Source organism: Ornithodoros turicata, unplaced genomic scaffold, assembly GCF_037126465.1.
Source record: "Ornithodoros turicata isolate Travis unplaced genomic scaffold, ASM3712646v1 ctg00001086.1, whole genome shotgun sequence".
In the NCBI taxonomy this organism is placed as follows: domain Eukaryota; kingdom Metazoa; phylum Arthropoda; class Arachnida; order Ixodida; family Argasidae; genus Ornithodoros; species Ornithodoros turicata.
Genome location: NW_026999461.1, coordinates 82,366 through 102,905, shown reverse-complemented (window position 1 = coordinate 102,905; position 20,540 = coordinate 82,366). Strand labels below are relative to the sequence as shown.

Sequence of the window (20,540 nt, the reverse complement as noted above, 5' to 3'; positions counted from 1 at the left end):
ATGCTTGGCGCGCTCCATGGGCGATCGTGTCGAGTGGGCGGCCCAGCGCTCTCGCAATCGTCAGAAATATGGCCATCCGCACAGCGCACTTGCAAAATACTAGTGGCACCATAATTTTACATGATATTTACACCTTGTTCGGTCCCCTTTTTGCAATGGACAAATTTCGTTTCTGTTGCAATTTATCAGCGCGAAAATACAAAGAAGAAAAGGAAAATATATGCAGTGAAGTTGTATTCTGAGCGGAAGCAAAGACAGAGAGAGAGAGAGAGAAAAGTCAACTAGACCGTTTTTCTTTTCTCTCTCGCTGGCCGGTATCATTTTTTCCGGGGCCATTCCTACGGGAGCTATTCTTTCTGAGACCATTTCTTCCTACACGCGAGGCCGACATCGCAAGAAACTGTTCACATGCGCGCACCTCAACGTGAGAAGAAGAGCATTCCACACAGCCGGCTCTGGGCTTGAACTCGTTAGCACGGGAAGCCAAGTACAACGACATGTCCATTCACCAAGTCGGATCAACTGGAAAATATGTAGTGCTTGACAGGCTCTTCGCAGAGCTCCCGCCATCATAGCCGCTCAACCTGCTTGTTTCCGCCTCTCACTTTCCGTTCCTTTTCTGTTTGTTTGTTCGTACTGCATGACGGCATGTAGCTGAGAGGTCCACTACTCGCTTAGGAGTGTGGAAGCCTTCTTTCGTTTTTCTTTTCTTTTTCTTTTTGTGTGGGGGAGTATAATAACCCCTTTACCTCCCTTCAGTGTCATCGGTCTTGGGTCATCGTTGCTTTCTACCTACACAATGTCGGTTCACTTCGAGTCTGCGCCGGCCTCTTTCTTTTTTCTTCCCTCCTTGTTCCGTTGCTGCTCATGCTCACATGAACACAAAGCTGGCTGATTCACCATCCCCTTGGCCTGTGCACATATAAAGTGGGGCATGTAGTGAGAGGTCGAGCTGTGGCTTCAGTGTCTATCTGGTCGCGTTCACGAGAGATACCGTCAGGGACGACCATGAAAGGCGCTTTGATCGGGTAGTAGCTCATAAGCACCAAATGCTCAAAATCTCCAAACGCTCATATGCACCGAAAAAAAGTTGGTGGTTTTGAGCGTTTGGTGGAAATGAGCAGGATGGGAGAAGCTGCTCATAAGCACCAAACGTCCAGAACATCCGAATGCTCATATGCACCAAAAGGCGGGAGACCACAAAGGCCGGGTCTTCCTCTCCCGCATTCGGAACAAGGTCATAGGGTGAGAAAGGTGGAATGAATGGCGACTACCAAGGCCGCTTAATGTGTCAGTTGGAATTTTATGTAACAGCTTGGTCCTGCTTGTATGTAGTCAGAACGATTTTTTATGGAAGTTTATTTTTATCTATCGTGAGTCAATGGGTGTTTGAACGCCGTAGTGTCCGCCCATTTGGGCGAACGCCGTTTGGTCAAATGACGTTTGATCGAAGGCGTTTGATCGAACGCCGCTTGGTCGAAAACCATTTGATCGAAAGGCGATTGATCGACGCCGTTTGCTCGAAAGACGTTTGTTCGAAGGGAGTTCAAAACTGCATGCACTGTGTCATCCGCACCTCTTTTTCTGTAACTTTTGACTCGAGCATATGGAGCTGGCAATCAGGTACTCTGCTTTTTTTTCATTTTTATTATCATTATTTCTTTTTCTTTTTTTTTTGCAGGGAGACCGCTGGTTACTTGCAGACGTTTGTAATTTACGAACCACACATGTTGAAGAAAGTTGCCCCAGGTTGGGAGCAGCCGATAGTCTGTGTTTCTTCTGAGCACCCTTCTCATTGCTGGTGACATATTTAAAGGCTCCATATGTGCGCGAAAGCCACTCGAAGTCTGTGGATGTTAAGAAGGAAATTTCGCCATGGCACAACGAAAGATATTAAATTAACAGCATATAAAACCTTAGTTCAACCTCGTTTAGTGTATGCATCTGCAATCTGGGTCACTACACATGCACGCTATCCGAAAAAAATAGAGAAAGTACAAAGATCTGCGGCCCTGCTTATCTTGTCTAGGTTCCGAAGGACTTCTTCGGTTACATGTCTGTTGCAAGAACTAAATTTAGATTCACCGGCACATAGGCGAAAAGTAAATGAACTAAAACTGTTTCTCCTATACAACGGTCAGTTGATTGTCAGAAACAATAATACATTGTTAAAATTTATCCACATTCAACAGGAATAAATAATCGAAAAATGTCATTAATTTATTTTTTATTTATTTGCCAAGAATGTTTAATACTTGAAATCAATTATTATTTAACAAAGTGGGTTAGCATGAGGTATGTGTTTACGAGCAAACGGGTTACACGCAGTTAAATGTTGCTTAGGATAACGGCATTTAGAACTCCGGCGTTCAACACTCCAAGTGAACCAATAAAAAATCGATCAAACGACCGCTGCCGTTTCGATCTCCGATGATATGTCTTTCGACCAAATCATATGTCGGCACAGTTCCTATAGAAGTCGACCAGGATGCACATTCCCCCAGGCCGTCAGTCGTGACGTTGCCCACACCTCTGTGAGGCAAACAACGGCGAGACCTTTCATCGTCACCACAGTGAATTAAATTCGCCTACCTAAGGTAGAGTGTGGTTGACAAAACGTGTAAGAGACAATGTGGCCGATGAACGGATATCAACATGGAACGCCGTCTACTCCATAGCGCCTTAAGCTACATAAACGAGTAAACACAAGAGAAAACGAGTAGTAAAAATAAACTGAAGAAATAACATTAAACTGAATATATGTTAGAGGTTCAACGATAACACCCAGTGAGCTTGAACTAGCTGTGCAGGAAGGAGGATTGACGCTGCACAGCGTCGCAGTCAGGCACTGGCGTCATCGAATGGTTCTGTAGCATTCGCTACAGTTCCACAGTATAAAGTCTGCGCAGTGAAGCGTACATTAGAAGTAGTTTTGGCATGTGCTACAACGTGTCTGTTTTTACATGTTCTTGCCTGTTTAGGTTTTTTTTTGTCTAAATATCTGTCTATTTTCATGGTTTTGGCACGTAAATTTCCGAGTTCTACTTATAAGAGGAAGTAATGTTGTTCTTGGATGCCTAAAACGGTGGGCAAACAGATTTGAGTTGAAAACCAATCATCCAAAGAACCAAGCCAGTCATCTTCCAGACCGAAGGTAGAATAACTATAGGAGCGAGAATGTGTAGAGCATGTTGGATGCAGTTTCGGAAAAAAATAGTCCCGGAAAAGTTCGTCCCGGAAAAATTGGTCCCTGGTTGCGTGGCGGAAGAAATGGTCCCGCGCGGTTCCGTGCGCCCAAAAATACAGGAGCGTCGTTGTGGACATCTGATAAACCGAATCATAGCCAATCAAGTGCTATCATTCGCACTCCTCATTTGTTCGAAATTGGAAGACATGCTTTTTTAAATTAACATTAATCTTAATGAACAATAAACGCTGCACACCATTTAATGAGGAACATAAAAGCGGTTCCATTTGCTGCACCGCTTGTATTGTACAAATTGCGTCTGTTCTTTCTGTTCCTCTCTTTATTTAGCGGAGTACAGACAACGCGACAAGATCATGAAGCAGTTCTGCAATGTCTGCTACCTTCTCCTAAAAGTGAAAGAAAAAATAAATGAATAAATAAAAAGGAAGAGTCGTGTTTCTGCAGAACGAAAATTCAAATCTCAGTTCTTTCTTATTCTCACTGATCAGGCCACATCTTCTGTTTTGTCGACCAACTCGTGGAGTGGTAAAAGTTGCTTGGATTTCTGTAATACGCTAACAACTTGGGGCAGCGTCAATGGGAACTTGAACTGGAGAATCGCAGCAAAAATTTTGAAGTAAAAATGGTAGACATCGATGCCAGCGAACTATATAATGGAATATCCTTTTGTGTCATTGAGAAAAAGAGAGGACGCTAAACAAAGAGACGCCAAACAATTTTTAACGTACACATACAAGAAAGCCTCCAGGAGATATATCTGAATCCTTGCATTTGCGTCAGCATTCTATTTTCTGACCACACCAGCTACTGTCGCTGATGCTGAAAGTAGTCTCAGCACAATGAAACTGACCGATCAAGAATATCCTGCGCTCAGTTAACCATACGAGATGTCAGGCTTTCTGAGTTCATAGTCAACAGAAAAGATGATTATCATATCTCTAGACTATGACGCATTGATTAACCAACTTGCGAAGAACAAGGCTCGAAAGAAGACTTTTGCGCAAATGTTCACTGCAGGCCTATGTATGCATAATATAATATAAACCCTATATAAATATCGTATTCCAGCTTCTGCACTGTAAGTGAACCTGGACATATGTTCGGAGGGGACCACGCTCTTTGTTGCTACAGCCCTGGGAGCCGAGTGCCTTTCGAGCTAGAATCAAGTCTTTTGTCCTAGGCTGCCTCCATGTCTATGAAAATAAAGCTCAAATTTAAATCCATAAACGAGAAGGCGCTATTCGTTCTGGTGACATAAAAGCAGGACCAAGCTGTTACATAAACTTCAAACTGACACATTAAGCGGCCTTGGTAATCGCTATTCATTCCACCTTTCTCACCCTATGACCTTGTTCCAAATGCGGGAGAGGAAGACCCGGACTTTGTGGTCGCCCGCCTTTCGGTGCATATGAGCATTCGGATGTTCAGGACGTTTGGTGCTTATGAGCAGCTTCTCCCCTCCTGCTCATTTCCTCCAAACGCTCAAAACCACCAACTTTTTTTCGGCGCATATGAGCGTTTGGAGGTTTTGAGCGTTTGGAGGTTATGAGCATTTGGTGCATATGAGGCACAACCCTTTGATCGGCAGCAGCCAACTAAAGCTTCTGGGCAGGGACAGGCTGCCCACCGACCTGTCGGTGAGCATCCTGACGTTCAGCTACCCTGGGGCAACAGCTGCTGGGCTGACACAGAGGGTCCGAAGGCTCGGACTCTGCATGCTCGACTTAATTGTAGTCTACGTTTGGCGCAACGACTTGCAAAATGGCAGAAATGCCCGGGAGCTGATACGGGACATCTCGGTAAGCGCAAGTCTGTTTATGCCGTCGGTATATCCTGCTTGTGTTTAATTGATTCTCTCTGCCGTTTTAGGTTTTAATTGATGATCTCGGAAGGCACGCCCTTCATATCTTCGTGTTTCGTCTCATGCCACAGCTCAGAAAGCCCTTGGTTTCGCCCGAAATCAAAAGGTACAACAAACGGCTGGCCCGCCTCCCTCAAGTCTCCCTGGGGGGCGTCACCCTCCTGAACGTACACGTAAGTATTCGATGTTATTGCAGTGGGCTGGCCCGCGCGTAACACGTGTATCACCAGCCGTTTGTTCGTTTTAGAAACTTTCTCGCATAACATGTTTGTCATGCAGCACAAGGTCCTCACGAAAGACAAGGTGCCAAAGCCGGGAATGCTCGCCAGGACGGCTACCATATAGCCCAGGGCCGGGGCCTTTCATGTCTTGCAGGAATAATTTCCCTGGCCTTGGTGAAGGGATACGGAACGTCTGTGAAAGGCAAGAGCACGCAACAATGGAGCTACCGGAGGAAGCCAAAAGCCTGCAACAGATGTGGAGCAAAGGGTCACAGAGATGGGCAATGTTTGTATTTCGTTCAATAAATGTCGTGTGGTATGGGCGTGCAGTACACTGCAGATTAGAACATTCCAGGCATCCGCTTTGGCTGTTTGATTCGCTGGGCGCCTCAGCTGCTGTCACCAGAATTACATTGGAGATGAAATAAATTGGTCCTTGTGCTATAAAGCAGTTGGCATTCCCTGTCAGTCATCTGTGTTCCTATTTTTTCCTTTCGCCTGAATACGTTAGGCGCTAGAAAAAAAAACACAGAATACGCAACCAGCACAACTGGAACGGCTCATACAACAGCATAAATAAATAAATAAATAAAGATATATCCGGGCCGTTATGACTAGACGCCGTTTGTTGTATTTGGGAGGCCGCAAGACAATGGGGATGTTGTGCTTATCTCACTAGTATTTATTATCATCATTATTTTGGCGGGTGCCGAATTTTCAGTTGCTCAGCTCATCATCGCCGCTCGTCCCTGCGCCAAACATATCTTTCGACGCTTCCAGATGTTCGGAACAAACACGCACACCGGAACCAAGCGAATTGACGGGACAGTCCGAACTGCAAGGACGAGCCCAATACCGAGAATAGCATGCTGAGTCATTGCATGCCCACTTGTGCCCGCTTCATAAAGGCCGGCGCGGATGGTTGTGCCTCATATGCACCAAATGCTCATAACCTCCAAACGCTCAAAACCTCCAAACGCTCATATGCACCGAAAAAAATTTGGTGGTTTTGAGCGTTTGGTGGAAATGAGCAGGAGGGGAGAAGCTGCTCATAAGCACCAAACGTCCAGAACATCCAAATGCTCATATGCACCGAAAGGCGGGCGACCACAAAGTCCGGGTCTTCCTCTCCCGCATTTGGAACAAGGTCATAGGGTGAGAAAGGTGGAATGAATGGCGATTACCAAGGCCGCTTAATCTGTCAGTTTGAAGTTTATGTAACAGCTTGGTCCAGCTTGTATGTAGCCAGAACGAATAGCGTCTTCTCGTTTATGGATTTCAATTTGAGCTTTATTTTCATAGACATGGAGGCAGCCTAGGACAAAAGACTTGATTCTAGCCCGAAAGGCACTCGACTTCCAGGGCTGTAGCAACAAAGAACGTGGTCCCCTCCGAACATATGTCCGGGTTCACTTACAGTGCAGAAGCTGGAATACGATATTTATATAGGGTTAGGCCTGCAGTGAACATTTGCGCAACACCCTTCTTTCAAGCCTTATTGTTCTTCGCAAGTTGGTTAATCAATGCGTCATAGTCCAGAGATATGGTAATCATGTTTTCGGTTGACTACGAACTCAGAAAGCCTGACATCTCTTATGGTTAATTGAGCGTAGGATATTCTTGATCGGTCAGTTTCATTGTGCTGAGACTTCTTTCAGCATCAGCGACAGTAGCTGGTGTGGTCAGAAAATAGAATGCTGACGCAAATGCATGGATTCAGATATATCTCCTGGAGGCTTTCTTGTATGTGTACGTTAAAAATTGTTTGGTGTCCTCTCTTTTTCTCAATGACACAAAAGGATATTCCATTATAAGTTCGCTGGCATCGATGTCTACCATTTTTACTTCAAAATTTTTGCTGCGATTCTCCAGTTCAAGTTCCCATTGACACTGCCCCAAGCTGTTAGCGTTTTACAGAAATCCAAAAACTTCTACCACTCCACGAGTTGGTCGACAAAACAGAAGATATGGCCTGATCAGGGAGAATAAGAAAGAACTAAGATTTGAATTTTCGTTCTGCAGAAAGACGACTCTTCCTTTTTATTTACTTATTTATTTATTTATTTATTTTTCACTTTTTGCAGAAGGTAGCAGACATTGCAGAACTGCTTCATGATCTTGTCGCGTTGTGTGTACTCCGCAAAATAAAGAGAGGAACAGAAAAAACAGACGCAATTTGTACAATACAAGCGGTGCAGCAAATGGAACCGCTTTTATGTTCCTCATTAAATGGCGTGCAGCATTTATTGTTCATTAAGATTAATGTTAATTTAAAAAAGCATGTCTTCCAATTTCGAACAAATGAGGAGTGCGAATGATAGCACTTCATTGGCTATGATTCGGTTTATCAGATTTCCACAACGACGCTCCTGTATTTTTGGGCGCACGGAACCGCGCGGGACCATTTCTTCCGCCACGCAACCAGGGACCAATTTTTCCGGGACTATTTTGTTTCCGAAACTGCATCCAACATGCTCTACACATTCTCGATCCTATATAGTTATTCTACCTTCGGTCTGGAAGATGGAAGGCTTTGTTCTTTGGATGATTGGTTTTCAACTCATTTCTGTGTGCCCACCGTTTTAGGCATTCAAGAACAACATTACTTCCTCTTATAAGTAGAACTCGGAAATTTACGTGCCAAAACCATGAAAATAGACAGATATTTAGACAAAAAAAAATACCTAAACAGGCAAGAACATGCAAAAACAGACACGTTGTAGCACATGTCAAAACTACTTCTAATGTACGCTTCAGGACGCAGACCTTATACTGTGGAACTGTAGCGAATGCTACAGAACCATTCGATGACGCCAGTGCCTGACTGCGACGCTGTGCAGCGTCAATCCTCCTTTCTGCACCTCTAGTTCAAGCTCACTGGGTGTTATCGTTGAACCTCTAACATATATTCAGTTTAATGTTATTTCTTCAGTTTATTTTTACTACTAGTTTTCTCTTGTGTTTACTCGTTTATGTAGCTTAAGGCGCTATGGAGTAGACGGCGTTCCATGTTGATATCCGTTCATCGGCCACATTTTCTATTACACGTTTTGTCAACCACACTCTACCTCAGGTAGGCGAATTTAATTCACTGTGGTGAGGATGAAAGGTCTCGCCGTTGTTTGCCTCACAGAGGTGTGGGCAACGTCACGACTGTCGGCCTGGGGGAATGTGCATCCTGGTCGACTTCTATAGGAACTGTGCCGACATATGATTTCGTCGAAAGACATTACATCGGAGATGTATAGGAGAAACAGTTTTAGTTCATTTACTTTTCGCCTATGTGCCGGTGAATCTAAATTTAGTTCTTGCAACAGACATGTAACCGAAGAAGTCCTTGGGAACCTAGACAAGATAAGCAGGGCAGCAGATCTTTGTACTTTCTCTATTTTTTCGGATAGCGTGCATGTGTAGTGACCCAGATTGCAGATGCATACACTAAACGAGGTTGAACTAAGGTTTTATATGCTGTTAATTTAATATCTTTCGTTGTGCCATGGCGAAATTTCCTTCTTAGCATCCACAGACTTCGAGTGGCTTTCGCGCACATATGGCTATCCCGTTTCAGACCGTTCCCTTTAAATATGTCACCAGCAATGAGAAGGGTGCTCAGAAGAAACACAGACTATCGGCTGCTCCCAACCTGGGGCAACTTTCTTCAACATGTGTCCGACTGGTTCGTAAATTACAAACGTCTGCAAGTAACCAGCGGTCTCCCTGCAAAAGAAAAAAAAAGGAAAGAAAAGAAAAAGAAGTAATAAATATAAAAATGAAAAAAAAGCAGAGTACCCTGATTGCCAGCTCCGTATGCTCGAGTCAAAAGTTACAGAAAAAGAGGTGCGGATAACACAGTGCAGACAGTTTTGAACTCCCTTCGAACAAACGTCTTTCGAACAAACGGCGTCGATCAACCGGCTTTCGATCAAACGGTTTTCGACCAAGCGGCGTTCGATCAAACGCCTTCGATCAAACGTCATTTGACCAAACGGCGTTCGACCAAATGGGCGGACACTACGGCGTTCAAACACTAATTGACTCACGATAGATAAAAATAAACTTCCATAAAAATTCTTTCTGACTACATACAAGCAGGACCAAGCTGTTACATAAACTTCAAACTGACACATTAAGCGGCCTTGGTAGTCGCCATTCATTCCACCTTTCTTACCCTATGACCTTGTTCCAAATGCGGGAGAGGAAGACCCGGCCTTTGTGGTCGCCCGCCGTTCGGTGCATATGAGCATTCGGATGTTCTGGACGTTTGGTGCTTATGAGCAGCTTCTCCCCTCCTGCTCATTTCCACCAAACGCTCAAAACCACCAACTTTTTTTCGGTGCATATGAGCGTTTGGAGGTTTTGAGCGTTTGGAGGTTATGAGCATTTGGTGCTTATGAGCTACTACCGGCGCGGTTAACCCACACAGCAGGAAAAAGAGTAGCCCCGCTGTAGTGGAGCTTAGCGCCCTTCCCCCTTTTTTCCTGGGAAAGGGAAACTCGGATAGTATGCTGAAATAAGGGTCACACGTTCGGGAAAAACGTTACGACATTCGTTTCAGAAGTATATGCTTGGTATGGGCGCTCCTGGAAAAGCTTTTCTTTTCTGTTGAAAGCGTTTGTCAACTTGTTTGCCAGCATATGATACCCGTTCCTCAGAATCACGATCGTCATCGGTACGGAGCGATTGCCGCGCCGCCGCTTCACGAATGGCGCGATCTCCCAGCGGTTCCTCAACTCATAACGGTTCCTCTTTCAAATGTGAGTGGTCTTTGTTCGTTGTGTAAATGCATCCCCGGTGCAGAGACATTGACTTATCACAATGAAGAGGCTGAGGAGGGTGTTGTCAGAAGTTGGCAGCCGACAGAAACGTCGGCGCATAGAAGACAGCGTGCGTTCTCATCTTGCGTCCGCTCTCGTTTTCTCTGACGTTGGCACTGATGACAGCGAAAGCACTGAAACTTCGAACTCCAATGGCAACGATGAACATGAGATTGTTTCTCAAATGGCCGGTGCATCTTTTTTGGGGGAGACTAGTGCGTCTTGTTCTAGCGTCCTCCTCTGTGACATTCGAAGTCACATGGCCGCTGTACAATCATGCAGCAGCGGGAGCGATATGAGCACGCATAACGTGCTGTCATCTGACGAAAGCGAGTCGGGAGAAGTGGACGATAGCAGATGGCAAGAGCTGTCAGTAAATACACAAACAGACGAATTAAACGCAGCTGTATCTTTGTCAGAGGAAGGAAACATCGAAAGCTTAGAAACTAAGCTTCGTAACTGGGCCGTACAGACAAATCAGTGCGCGTCGCACCTTTCGAGACTTTTGAAAATTTTGCACTCCTACCACCCCGAACTTCCTCGGGATGCACGGACTCTGCTGCAGACTGTTAGAACAGCTGAAGTTAGGACCATGGGTAGTGGTCTGTACTACTACTTTGGCATAACCCACAAGCTTATAAGCATAGTTTCAGAGGGTCAGTTGCCCAGTGGATCCACAACAATGACACTGAATATAAACATTGACGGGCTTCCCATTTTGCGAAGCTCTCGAACTCAGTTTTGGCCAGTCCTTGTTCTTGTCAACGAAAGCAGTGTGCAGAAGCCCTTTGTTGCAGCATTATATGTGGGTTCTGCCAAGCCAGCTGATGTTAGTGACTATCTAAAAGATTTTGTCGAAGAGTTGACAGCCATTACACTGCAGGGCCTGGTTTACTGCAACGTAAAATACACTATCAAAATCAAGTATTTTGTTTGTGATGCTCCTGCAAGGGCCTATGTGAACTGTATCAAGGGCCACAATGCCCTCTATGGCTGCGAGAAATGTACACAGAGAGGGACGTACTCGAAAGAACACAGGAAAGTCATTTTGCCTGACTCGCAGTGCCCAGTTCGCACTGATGAAAGCTTCTCACAGCAGCACCAGGCCGAACATCATCGAAGTGTATCCCCTTTGCTTGCTTTGAACGTTGACCTGGTTACTCAATTTCCTGTTGAGTACATGCATCTGGTGTGCTTGGGGGTGACGAAGATGCTCGTTGTAAAGTACTGGACCGGCAACAAGCCTTGCTCATCTAGACTTCCACTTCAGTGTAGGGCAGATATCTCGGCAAACTTGGAAGCTTTGCGATCCCATACGGCTTGTGACATCAGCCGCCAATCTCGTGGCCTCACTGAAGTCTAACACCGGAAGGCAACAGAATTCCGGAGCTCCCTCCTGTATTTCGGGCCCGTAGCACTAAAGAAACGCTTGACAAAAGAGTTTTACAATCACTTCATGATGCTTAGTACTGCGCTGACTCTTCTTGCCAGCCCGCAGTTTTGTATAACGCACTGGGATCTGGCAGACAGCCTTCTGAAAAAGTTTGTTGAGACAGCTGGAAGGTTATATGGGGAAGGAATTTACGTGTACAACTTGCATTCCCTGGTACATTTAGCAGAGGATGTTCGTTCACTGGGTCCTGTTGATAAGTTTTCTGCATTCCCATTTGAGAACTTTCTGGGACAGCTGAAACCCATGTTAAGATCCCGGTCCCTTCCCCTCCAGCAGATTATTAGAAGGATATCAGAGGAGGACTCAGTTCGTCCAACAGTACATTCCAGAGAGAATGAAACACAGCTATGTCAGGTGCACACAAGAGGACCGTCACCCCCAGGGTTTGAAGGAACACAGTATGCACTCCTTGTAGTTCGTAACATGCGCCTGTCGCTCAAGGTATCTGATTGCTGCGTTCAACTGAAGGATGGGAATGTTGTGATCATTAGAAACATTCTTAAAGAAAATGGAGTTGTGAAGATTTGTGGCAGCTATTTCCAAACACTATGTGACCTGCACACATGCGGACTGTCATCGTCAGATCTTGGCATACACAGAGCGACAAGACTGTCTGAGAATCTGTCAGTTTGGGATGTGGAGGAAATCAAGTGGAAATGAGTTTGCTTGCCATGTAGTGGCGGTAGTCACGCCATATTTCCACTGCTTCATCTACAGGGTCCAGACTTACCATGACATCTCATGGATGTTATTAGCAAGAACATTTGAGCATTGCGCACCAGAACTTCTTTTATGCGCCTATATGGACTGCAAGTGTTTGTCTGTGTGTGTGTGCTGTATCTGTTTGTTTCGTCCAATGTGTGGATTTTTGTCTGTCTTGCTTTGTGTGTGTTTCGAAACAAGAACTCAAGTTATCATCGACTAGAGATGAAAGTGCCATACTGAATTTGCCCACATGAGACTCATCCGTCATAGCAAAGATACACCTCATGTTGGCATTGTATGTGTGCTGCAATTTCTTTCTGTGTGTCATCAGAGGATGTCATCACAATGAAGGACTGAATTGTGTTCTCTTCACTTAGGGCTCAATATAAGATTGTTTTTATATAATGTACATAGGCCTTGGCAGGGGGAACAAAGCAGGAGGTACAAATGAGTGTTCCCTCATATCATACTCGTAGCGTTTTCAGTGCAAAATACAGAACATTCATCCCTGCTCAGAAATAATACATGTCAAATCACATTTTGCAGGCAGGTGCAATGTACTCAGTTGTGCACTTCACGGACATGGATGATGTTGCTGTGGTGCCGACTGACTGGATTTCAGACGGAATGTCTGTGTGGCCACCATACAAGAGCACAGCAAGGATAACGAGAGCGGTTCGAGAGACTGAAAACCCAGGATTAGATTGGGAACGCTACAGCTGTAGGGTGTTGTCTTCTGCTGGTAATGTTTCCTGGTGTAAGGAAAGTGTAATTTGAAGAAAAAAAGTATGCTGCACAATTTTATGCACACTCAATCGATATTAATGTACCTTGGTTTCTGTAAGGATAGCCAAATATGCAGGAAATCTGGTGACGAAAACCCATGATAAAAAAGCCCGAGTCTGAGCTAAAATAAGGGGACAACACACAGGAACTTAAGTGAGTCCCAGTGTGTCGGCCCCATAGACGAGTTTTTTTTTTTTTATCATGGATATGTTAGTTTCTTACGTTTACTGCAGTTGCCCTGTCTAAGAGCAGTTACTAGTGGTTGAAGCGGTTGGGACACTTCCATATATGCAGTTCATTGCGCCATGGGAGCATTGTACTACACCCCAGAATACTTAAGAAAAACTAATTCTTCTTCTGTATGTCGTACTTAGTGGATACAAGCCCTCGAGGAGGCTCCTGAGCAAAGTGCAGATGTCACAAAGCTCAGGGCTGCGTCGATTCCCATTGGCAGCTGTGAGCATGTGACCTCATGTGCGCTGCCTCACTGGCAACGGCGAGCACTGCGATGCCAGAGAGAGCCGCATGAGTTTCGGTATTCGAGGTGCCCATTTTCTCCGCTTCTACTACCCTCTTCGCTGTGACACTTCAAATGCAGGTTTGCATTGGTGGAAAGAACAGTCTTTTACATTTATCTGGGGTAATATGGTATGACCTGTCGCAACTCCTTTAATGCATACTTTTAGCTGCCTTTGTGTAAAAAAAAATCGCTCATCGTCACCATAACGGTTGCTACTGTATAGCATTCAATAGTCACGTATAAAATATTGTTGACGGCTTGCTGGCATGTGCACACAAAATATGTGGCATGAAGTGTTGTTAATTGCTTATGAGACAGTTACATTATGCAAATACTCTATGCAGATTCTTATGAAGTTGCAAGGCGAAGAGAGAGGAGAGCAGAGGAAGTGTCGGACCTTACCACAGATGATGACTCTGTCAAGAAACGTACAAGGAAGGTTCCGCTCAGGCTCCTTTCAAGTTCAGAAGACGAAGATAATGCAGAAGTTGTCCAGAAGGCCATCGACAGGAGTAGAGATACATTATCATGAACGAGTTCATCCTTCGTGCCACCACCACCACCACAGAACGTAGTGCGTCATGCCATGTCATCACAGATGAAGGCCCCGAAACGCAAAGGAGCTCAGAGTGACCTCATAGGTGAGTCAGTAATTACACTCGGTCACGACATCAGCAGTCTTGATACCCGCACAAGCTCTCAAACACGTGGACCTGAGATACATGGAGTTGACACATGTGCTCTGCCAACAACAATTTGGCCTCACTGAAGGCAGTCCCAATTTGTTGAATACAGCATACAACTTGCCATCACAAAATGTTTTTTTCTGGACATTGTGCTGTCAAGGCATAGTTAGTTACAGAATTACCAAAGGTGGTGAGAAGACACGTTGGTGTACTCGCTTGGATTACGACTTTAGTTGATTATGAGGCCTCATTTGCTGCGAATAATTCGTCTGCTATGGACTGGACAAGGTGGTATCCCCGATACTTCTGCACTTGCAGTGCCATTTGGAAGCATAAAGAAGCAGCAAAGTAAACATAAGTAGCCTACACCAGTATGGCGTGCGCTAGAGAACTTTATAATTTCATTGGGTATGATCGTCATTTTTATTTATTTATTTACAATACTGTTGGCCTAAGAGGCCGTTACAAGAGTGAAGACAAAACAAACCATACTCAGCATGTGCTAAAATACAGAGGAAAAAAAGTGTACAATACGTAGATGAATGAGTGAATTCGAGCAATTATTTTAACAAGGAGGAGATATGGTCAAGAAATGCATCTATATTAGTTGAGCATACAAGATTGTTAGGGAGAGAATTCCATTGACGTGACATATATGAGAAGAATGAATGCATGTACTTGTACATGTACTAAGTGACCATTGATTATTAACCAGAAAATTTCAAACTTCTGTACACAAAACTCTCTTGTGAAACAGGAGTAGGTCAGCTTTTTCAAAAAGATGTACAGGCGAGGATTTTCTGTCATAGAAGCTGCATAGAAGAATCGAAGTGCCTTTCTTTCCAACTTATCAATGAGCGCTAGACCATTTTTCGAATACGGAAGCCAAATCACTGAAGCATAATCCAGAACTGATCGGACTAACGTTTTGTAACAGTAATTTCGCATTTTCTGGCATCTGTCTTGGTGTGTATATAAGGAAATTAAGTCTTCTAGGTGCCTTTCCTAACATTTATTTTAAATTTTTCAAAGTTTAATTTTTATGTATTTTAAGTGAGCACTCCAGCGTAACTCTGAGTCGATATATAATAACACCTAGATATTTAAATGTTTTCACCTGGGCAAGTGGTGCGTCCGCAATACTGTATGTAAATATAAGGGGGTTACGTTTACGAGTTACTGTCATCGAAACAGTTTTCTTAACGTTTATAAGCATTTCCCACTCACTGCGCCAATGGACAAAATTATCTATTGCATTTTGCGAGACATTCTGATCGGAATGACTTTTGATGCTGTATACAATACATTAGCTATAATATAGATAAGCAGGTGCAGAATTCGTTTGGTACTACAATCCAGATAGTTTCATAAAATCAGTTATTTCTGTGAAAGTAAAAGATGGCTCTTGCATGAAAATGAAAGTAAATGAATGAAAATCAAGCTGTCCTCATGCTCCACATGTGAATTCCTGGTACGAGAGCGTCAGGCAGTCAGCCACACCAACAAGAACGCAGAAAAATTTCGGGTCTTTTAATTTCAGCTTTGCAGGTAAAGACTCTGAAGCTACTGGAGAACATATGCTCAAGGCTTGATGACCATTTCAAAATTCTGAAGAGTATCGACGGCGAACATGTTTCTGCGGTTTCAGAGCAAACTGTGTCCAGGCTGGCGTCTCTACTACCTGTGGCTTCAACAGCTGCTCTTCAAGATTTGGAAGATGCATTAGACTCCGCTGAGAGAAGGGCACCTCTTGTAAGTTCTGTACTTTTTCAAATATTACCTCGTTTCATATTAGATCTATTTGCCGTTCCTCACAGTTACTTGCTACCAGCTATGCTCTGAAATATGGTACAGTCTGACAGAGGTTTTGGCATGTAAATTGAAGTCTGTCAGTTGCAAAGCATGAATGTGAATGGAATGTGGACATGAATTTAGAAATGGAGTATGTTTTGTTTGCTGGATCTCTGTAGTAAACGGACCATTTCATTTTCTAGGTCTTACAACTCTCATTAATAGGCGGCTCTTCAGCAAAGGATGCTATCCGCCATATTATGCGTCGTTGCATGGTAGACTCCCTTGCTAGTGAATATTGTATGACTGGGAGCAGGGATTTCCCTACACCCCCCTCAGGGGGGGTGTACACCCTCCCTGCATTTTTGCAACACCCCCCCCCCCCTGAAATTTCTCAGGTGACCCCAACCAACTCGGCCACCAGCACGTTCTAGCTGGTAGTGAGTCCGGCGCAGCGAATTACATCATGTACTGTCAAACTTGGGCTGTAGGACCACAGCCATGCAGATGATCGTAGCATGCATTTCTCTAAAATCATTTGAAAGTGACTGTTCAAGTGACATATATTGCGCGCATATACGAGCAAAAATGCGTGCAGGCCCGCAAACTCAATGTGGATCATGAAGAACCATTTGCGCCCAACTCAATCAAGCGAGGTATACTGCTTTTTTCGTCTAAGGGTTTCACCGTTGGTTGCTAGGTTCATTGAGCTTCGTGAGACAAGGTGCTAGTCTTTTTTCTTTGTCGGTCGTGTCATTATGCATCTTAATGTTGAAAAGCCGTTCATGATGAATCTGTATTCTAATGTACTGTGTTCTAACATGTACAAATAAAACGGGAAAGCTGTGCAAATGTCACCATTGTGCCACGATTCTTTCCGTGTCTAAGAAAAATTCCGTAAGCGGAACCTTGACCAAGCATACACCCCCCCCCCCATTGAAAGCTCGCCCCCCCCCCAGCAATGAATATCTGGGGAAATCACTGACTGGGAGAAAGGGGAAGACACCATTTTCCAGTCTTCGACTTCTTTCTGTGATTACCGGTATGGATGGCTATTAGCATTTCCTTTCAGTTGATAAAACACTGCACTAAAGCATTTCGTTTTTTTCTTCACAGATGCGGTTCGTGCACATTTTCCTGAGATAACGGACACCTCAGTCAAAGGACTTGTAGGGGAATGGCTGCGACATGCTCCAACGCGAATCAAAAGGCGGTATGTACAGCTCGAAGCAGAGTTAACTGGAACGCCGCTTCGACCGGCGGAGCAAGACGGGAGCCACCTTGGCGGCCTTTAGCAGAAATAAAGGGAGAGGGCGTTTCGACATTTCCATTTCAGTCGGAGGGAGGTGAGGGAGGGGGAGGTGTTCGTTGTGGTGTGCCGAACAGTGCCCAATCAAGCTGGCGTTATCAACGCAGCGCCTGTTTGTGTTTTGGGCGATTCTGTCTGAGATAATGCAGAGAATCGATGGCATGTCACGCGCCTGGAAACATGTCACGCGCCTGGCGCATGGGCACGCGTCATCCGAAACGCTCATTGTGTGATCGAATGAAATGAATAACAGCTTGTCTCTATTCGGAAAATTTACTGTGCCCAGAATAGAGGATACGAAGATGCTTGAAATAATTAGTGATGGTAATCGCGAAAGCATCGTAATGAGTTTTTAAATAATAACAAAGCAATGCTTTCATGGTGTAGCATATCGCGTATCTCGGGAGTTTCTCGGAAGCACAGCCAATTAGTACACACACAATTTTTTTTGTGTGTGTGCATGCTGGCACACAGTGCAGGGAGTCACCGTGAATGTTTTTATTATTGGTGTAGTGAATGATCATCAGAGCTAGACAAAGTCACCATGACCTTTGTCCTCACTTCAATTTCCGTCAGCAGAGGTTCGCTCGTACCTCGACTGCATGTTCCCCAAATTTGCGTCTCCCACCTTTCGTAAATCGCATTTTCATTTTTTATTTTTTATTTTTTGCCCCACATCAGTCCTTTTTCTGAAATTTTTCGTCATCTGGATCACTTCGCCGTAATTTTAATTTTTGAAGTTTGGGAGAGGTGAGAGACGACTGGTTCGCACGTGCTTACCTGCCACGCGCCATCGGGATATTGTGAGAGCTTTATTGGATAGGTCAGATCGCCAAGGATGCTGACCAGAAAAAGCGATCGAATCTCGAGCCGCGGGCTACAGGGCACCAGTCGACAATAGCGATGCGTCTGCATGTCATTCATTCTCACAATATCATCGATTCTTCGCAATCCCTCAGACACGGTCGCAAAAACCAAACGAGTGCAGCGTTGATAACGCCAGCCCGATTGCGCACTCTTCGGCACGCCACAGCAAACACCCCTCCGAGTAGAATGGAACTGTCAAAACCTCCTCGCCCTTTATTTCTACTAGACGCCGCGAGGGTGCTCCCCCCTTGCTCCGCTGGTCGACGCGGCGTTCCAGTTAACTCTGATTCGAGCTGTACAACACTTGTGCACGGTGTGTCAGCCATAGCTCGGCGTTTCGGGCCTTCAAAACTCACGATCTCAATCATCTGATAAGACGTGATTTTGGGCCCTGCAACGAACTCACGTGAAGGTAGACATGGCGTATGATCATGCCGCATAATAGCGCAGTCAATGGAAAGCACCCCACTCGTAAACAGACCAGGGGCCCTAACCTGGTCAAAGTAATCTACCTCGATTACTTGAAATTTCTTCTGTCATTGGTGCACAATCCAAATAGGCGTGAATATTAAAAGCGGTTGACACCTTCTATCAACCAACCCAGGCGAAAATCTGGAGTGGTCCCAGAATGGTTCCAGTTGAATCTGCACTGGTTCCAGTTGGATGTTTGATGGTCCCGGAATGGTTCCAGTTGAATGTGGATGGTCCCAGCTGGATTCCCAAGTGGGGTGGCTGGTTCCACTTTGGTGACATCAGTGGTACCACTCTGGTCTCAGATGGTTCCAGAAGTTCCAGCTGGAGCCTCACAGGTACCATTTTGTTCCCAGAATGGTCGCTGAGACTCCAAGTTGGGCAGCTTCCCAGCTTCCCCCTTTGAGATTTCATCTTGTCCACACTTGTCATGTTTTGTTTGATCTATTACTCTGATCTATTTTAGCACAGGCATGGTCTCTTTTCATTGCTGTTTATCCAGGTGCGCGCGTCTGCGAATGCTGTAACTCCAATTCGTGCACATTCTCATCTGAAAGACAACAACAAAAAAAGAAAATGTAATTGCAGAGGCTGATGCAATGTGAAGACGCCACGGCAATTCAAACTTCAAACGGCGAGCGAGAGCAGAGAGGGAGAGGAGAGAGCGAGAGGCGAGCGACGGAGCGAGAGTGGCAGTTGGAAGTTAGAACCAAGGGGATGAAACTCGCGAGTTCCTTTGCGGACTAAAGTGAGGCGCTGCGAGCCTTTCGCGTCATCAAACGTCAAAATTTTTACGTCGAAGCGCGAGTTCTCTACCGAGAGCATCCCATTGGCTCCTGCGGCCGCTCCCCTGGTATGCGAGCGCTCATTGGTCCGTTTGAAATTATAACCTTTTCGTGGCGCGGGAAAGCGGGCACCGCCGTGTCTGGGGCTGGGGTGCCGGAGCAGTTCGCCGTAAAGTTTCGAAATATGGTGCAGCAGGGACGCACGCATAGCATCTTTGCCGGTACCGCTTTGGATGGCTTTTAGTGCCCGTCGATACCGACTCTGCAAAACTCGAATCCTCTTGGATACTTCTGCAAGTAAATTCAGTGATAGATAAGTGGAAGGCGCAGGTTGCTTCGCTTGCTTGGCGCGACAACGATTCAAGAAGGATCAATACTGTGTTTTTCCACTCGATGGCAGGTAAGTCAGTTCCTATTCCATTCTGCCGCTTAGCGTAGCATAGCATAGCACCGCACCTGTGGCATATACTCAGCATTTCGGCCGGTAGAATTTTTAGTTTTCACGTTTTCTGATCCCTATTCTGGTCTTTCTTGCTCAGGTATCAACTAGGTACTGCTCAACTCATATCTGCTTCAGAAAAGCATCGGCATGGACGCAATAGAATGGATATGCCACTCTGAGTGGTTGGAACATCATCTTTTGGCCTAGCAGCTGCACAGGTTCCTTTGTGACGGGTCAGCCTTGACATGTGACACTATACAAGCAGCAAAAGGGATATGGACATGTTTCCTGTCATGCTGGATTTGTGAATGTGTGTGCCTGTGCAGTGAATTTACTGATCTAGTGAAGACTTCCACTTGAGACATCAGCTAACAGTGAATGTGAAGTTGCTTCGGCATATTACTCGAACTTCAGAAACAATGTTCATGTAAAGTTCGTGTTTGGCGCAGATACAGAAGACTGCATATGTGTGATTTGGAAATACCAATCCCGAAAAATAAAGCACCTTGTGCAACAGAAAGAGCCAACGCTTCCGCGTTTTATTTATTTCACTGGATGCGAACGAAAATCCAGAACCGCCAAAGCGGGGAGAGAACAGAGGGGAAAGGGAAAAAGACCCCT

At 45.1% G+C, this 20,540-nt stretch overlaps 1 protein-coding gene across 1 annotated transcript in view; it reads left to right on the top strand.

Annotated features, from left to right (window-relative positions):
* LOC135376412 (uncharacterized) overlaps window positions 1-17,232 on the top strand; it is a 29,331-nt gene extending 12,099 nt beyond the window's left edge. Inside the window, exons 2-4 of the mRNA XM_064608915.1 lie at window positions 12,809-13,004; window positions 13,913-14,209; window positions 15,795-17,232. Of these exons, the coding sequence (XP_064464985.1) occupies window positions 12,809-13,004; window positions 13,913-14,100 (384 nt within the window). The 3' untranslated portion in view covers window positions 14,101-14,209; window positions 15,795-17,232. The remainder of the gene's footprint in view (window positions 1-12,808; window positions 13,005-13,912; window positions 14,210-15,794) is intronic.
* Window positions 17,233-20,540: the final 3,308 nt, after the last annotated feature.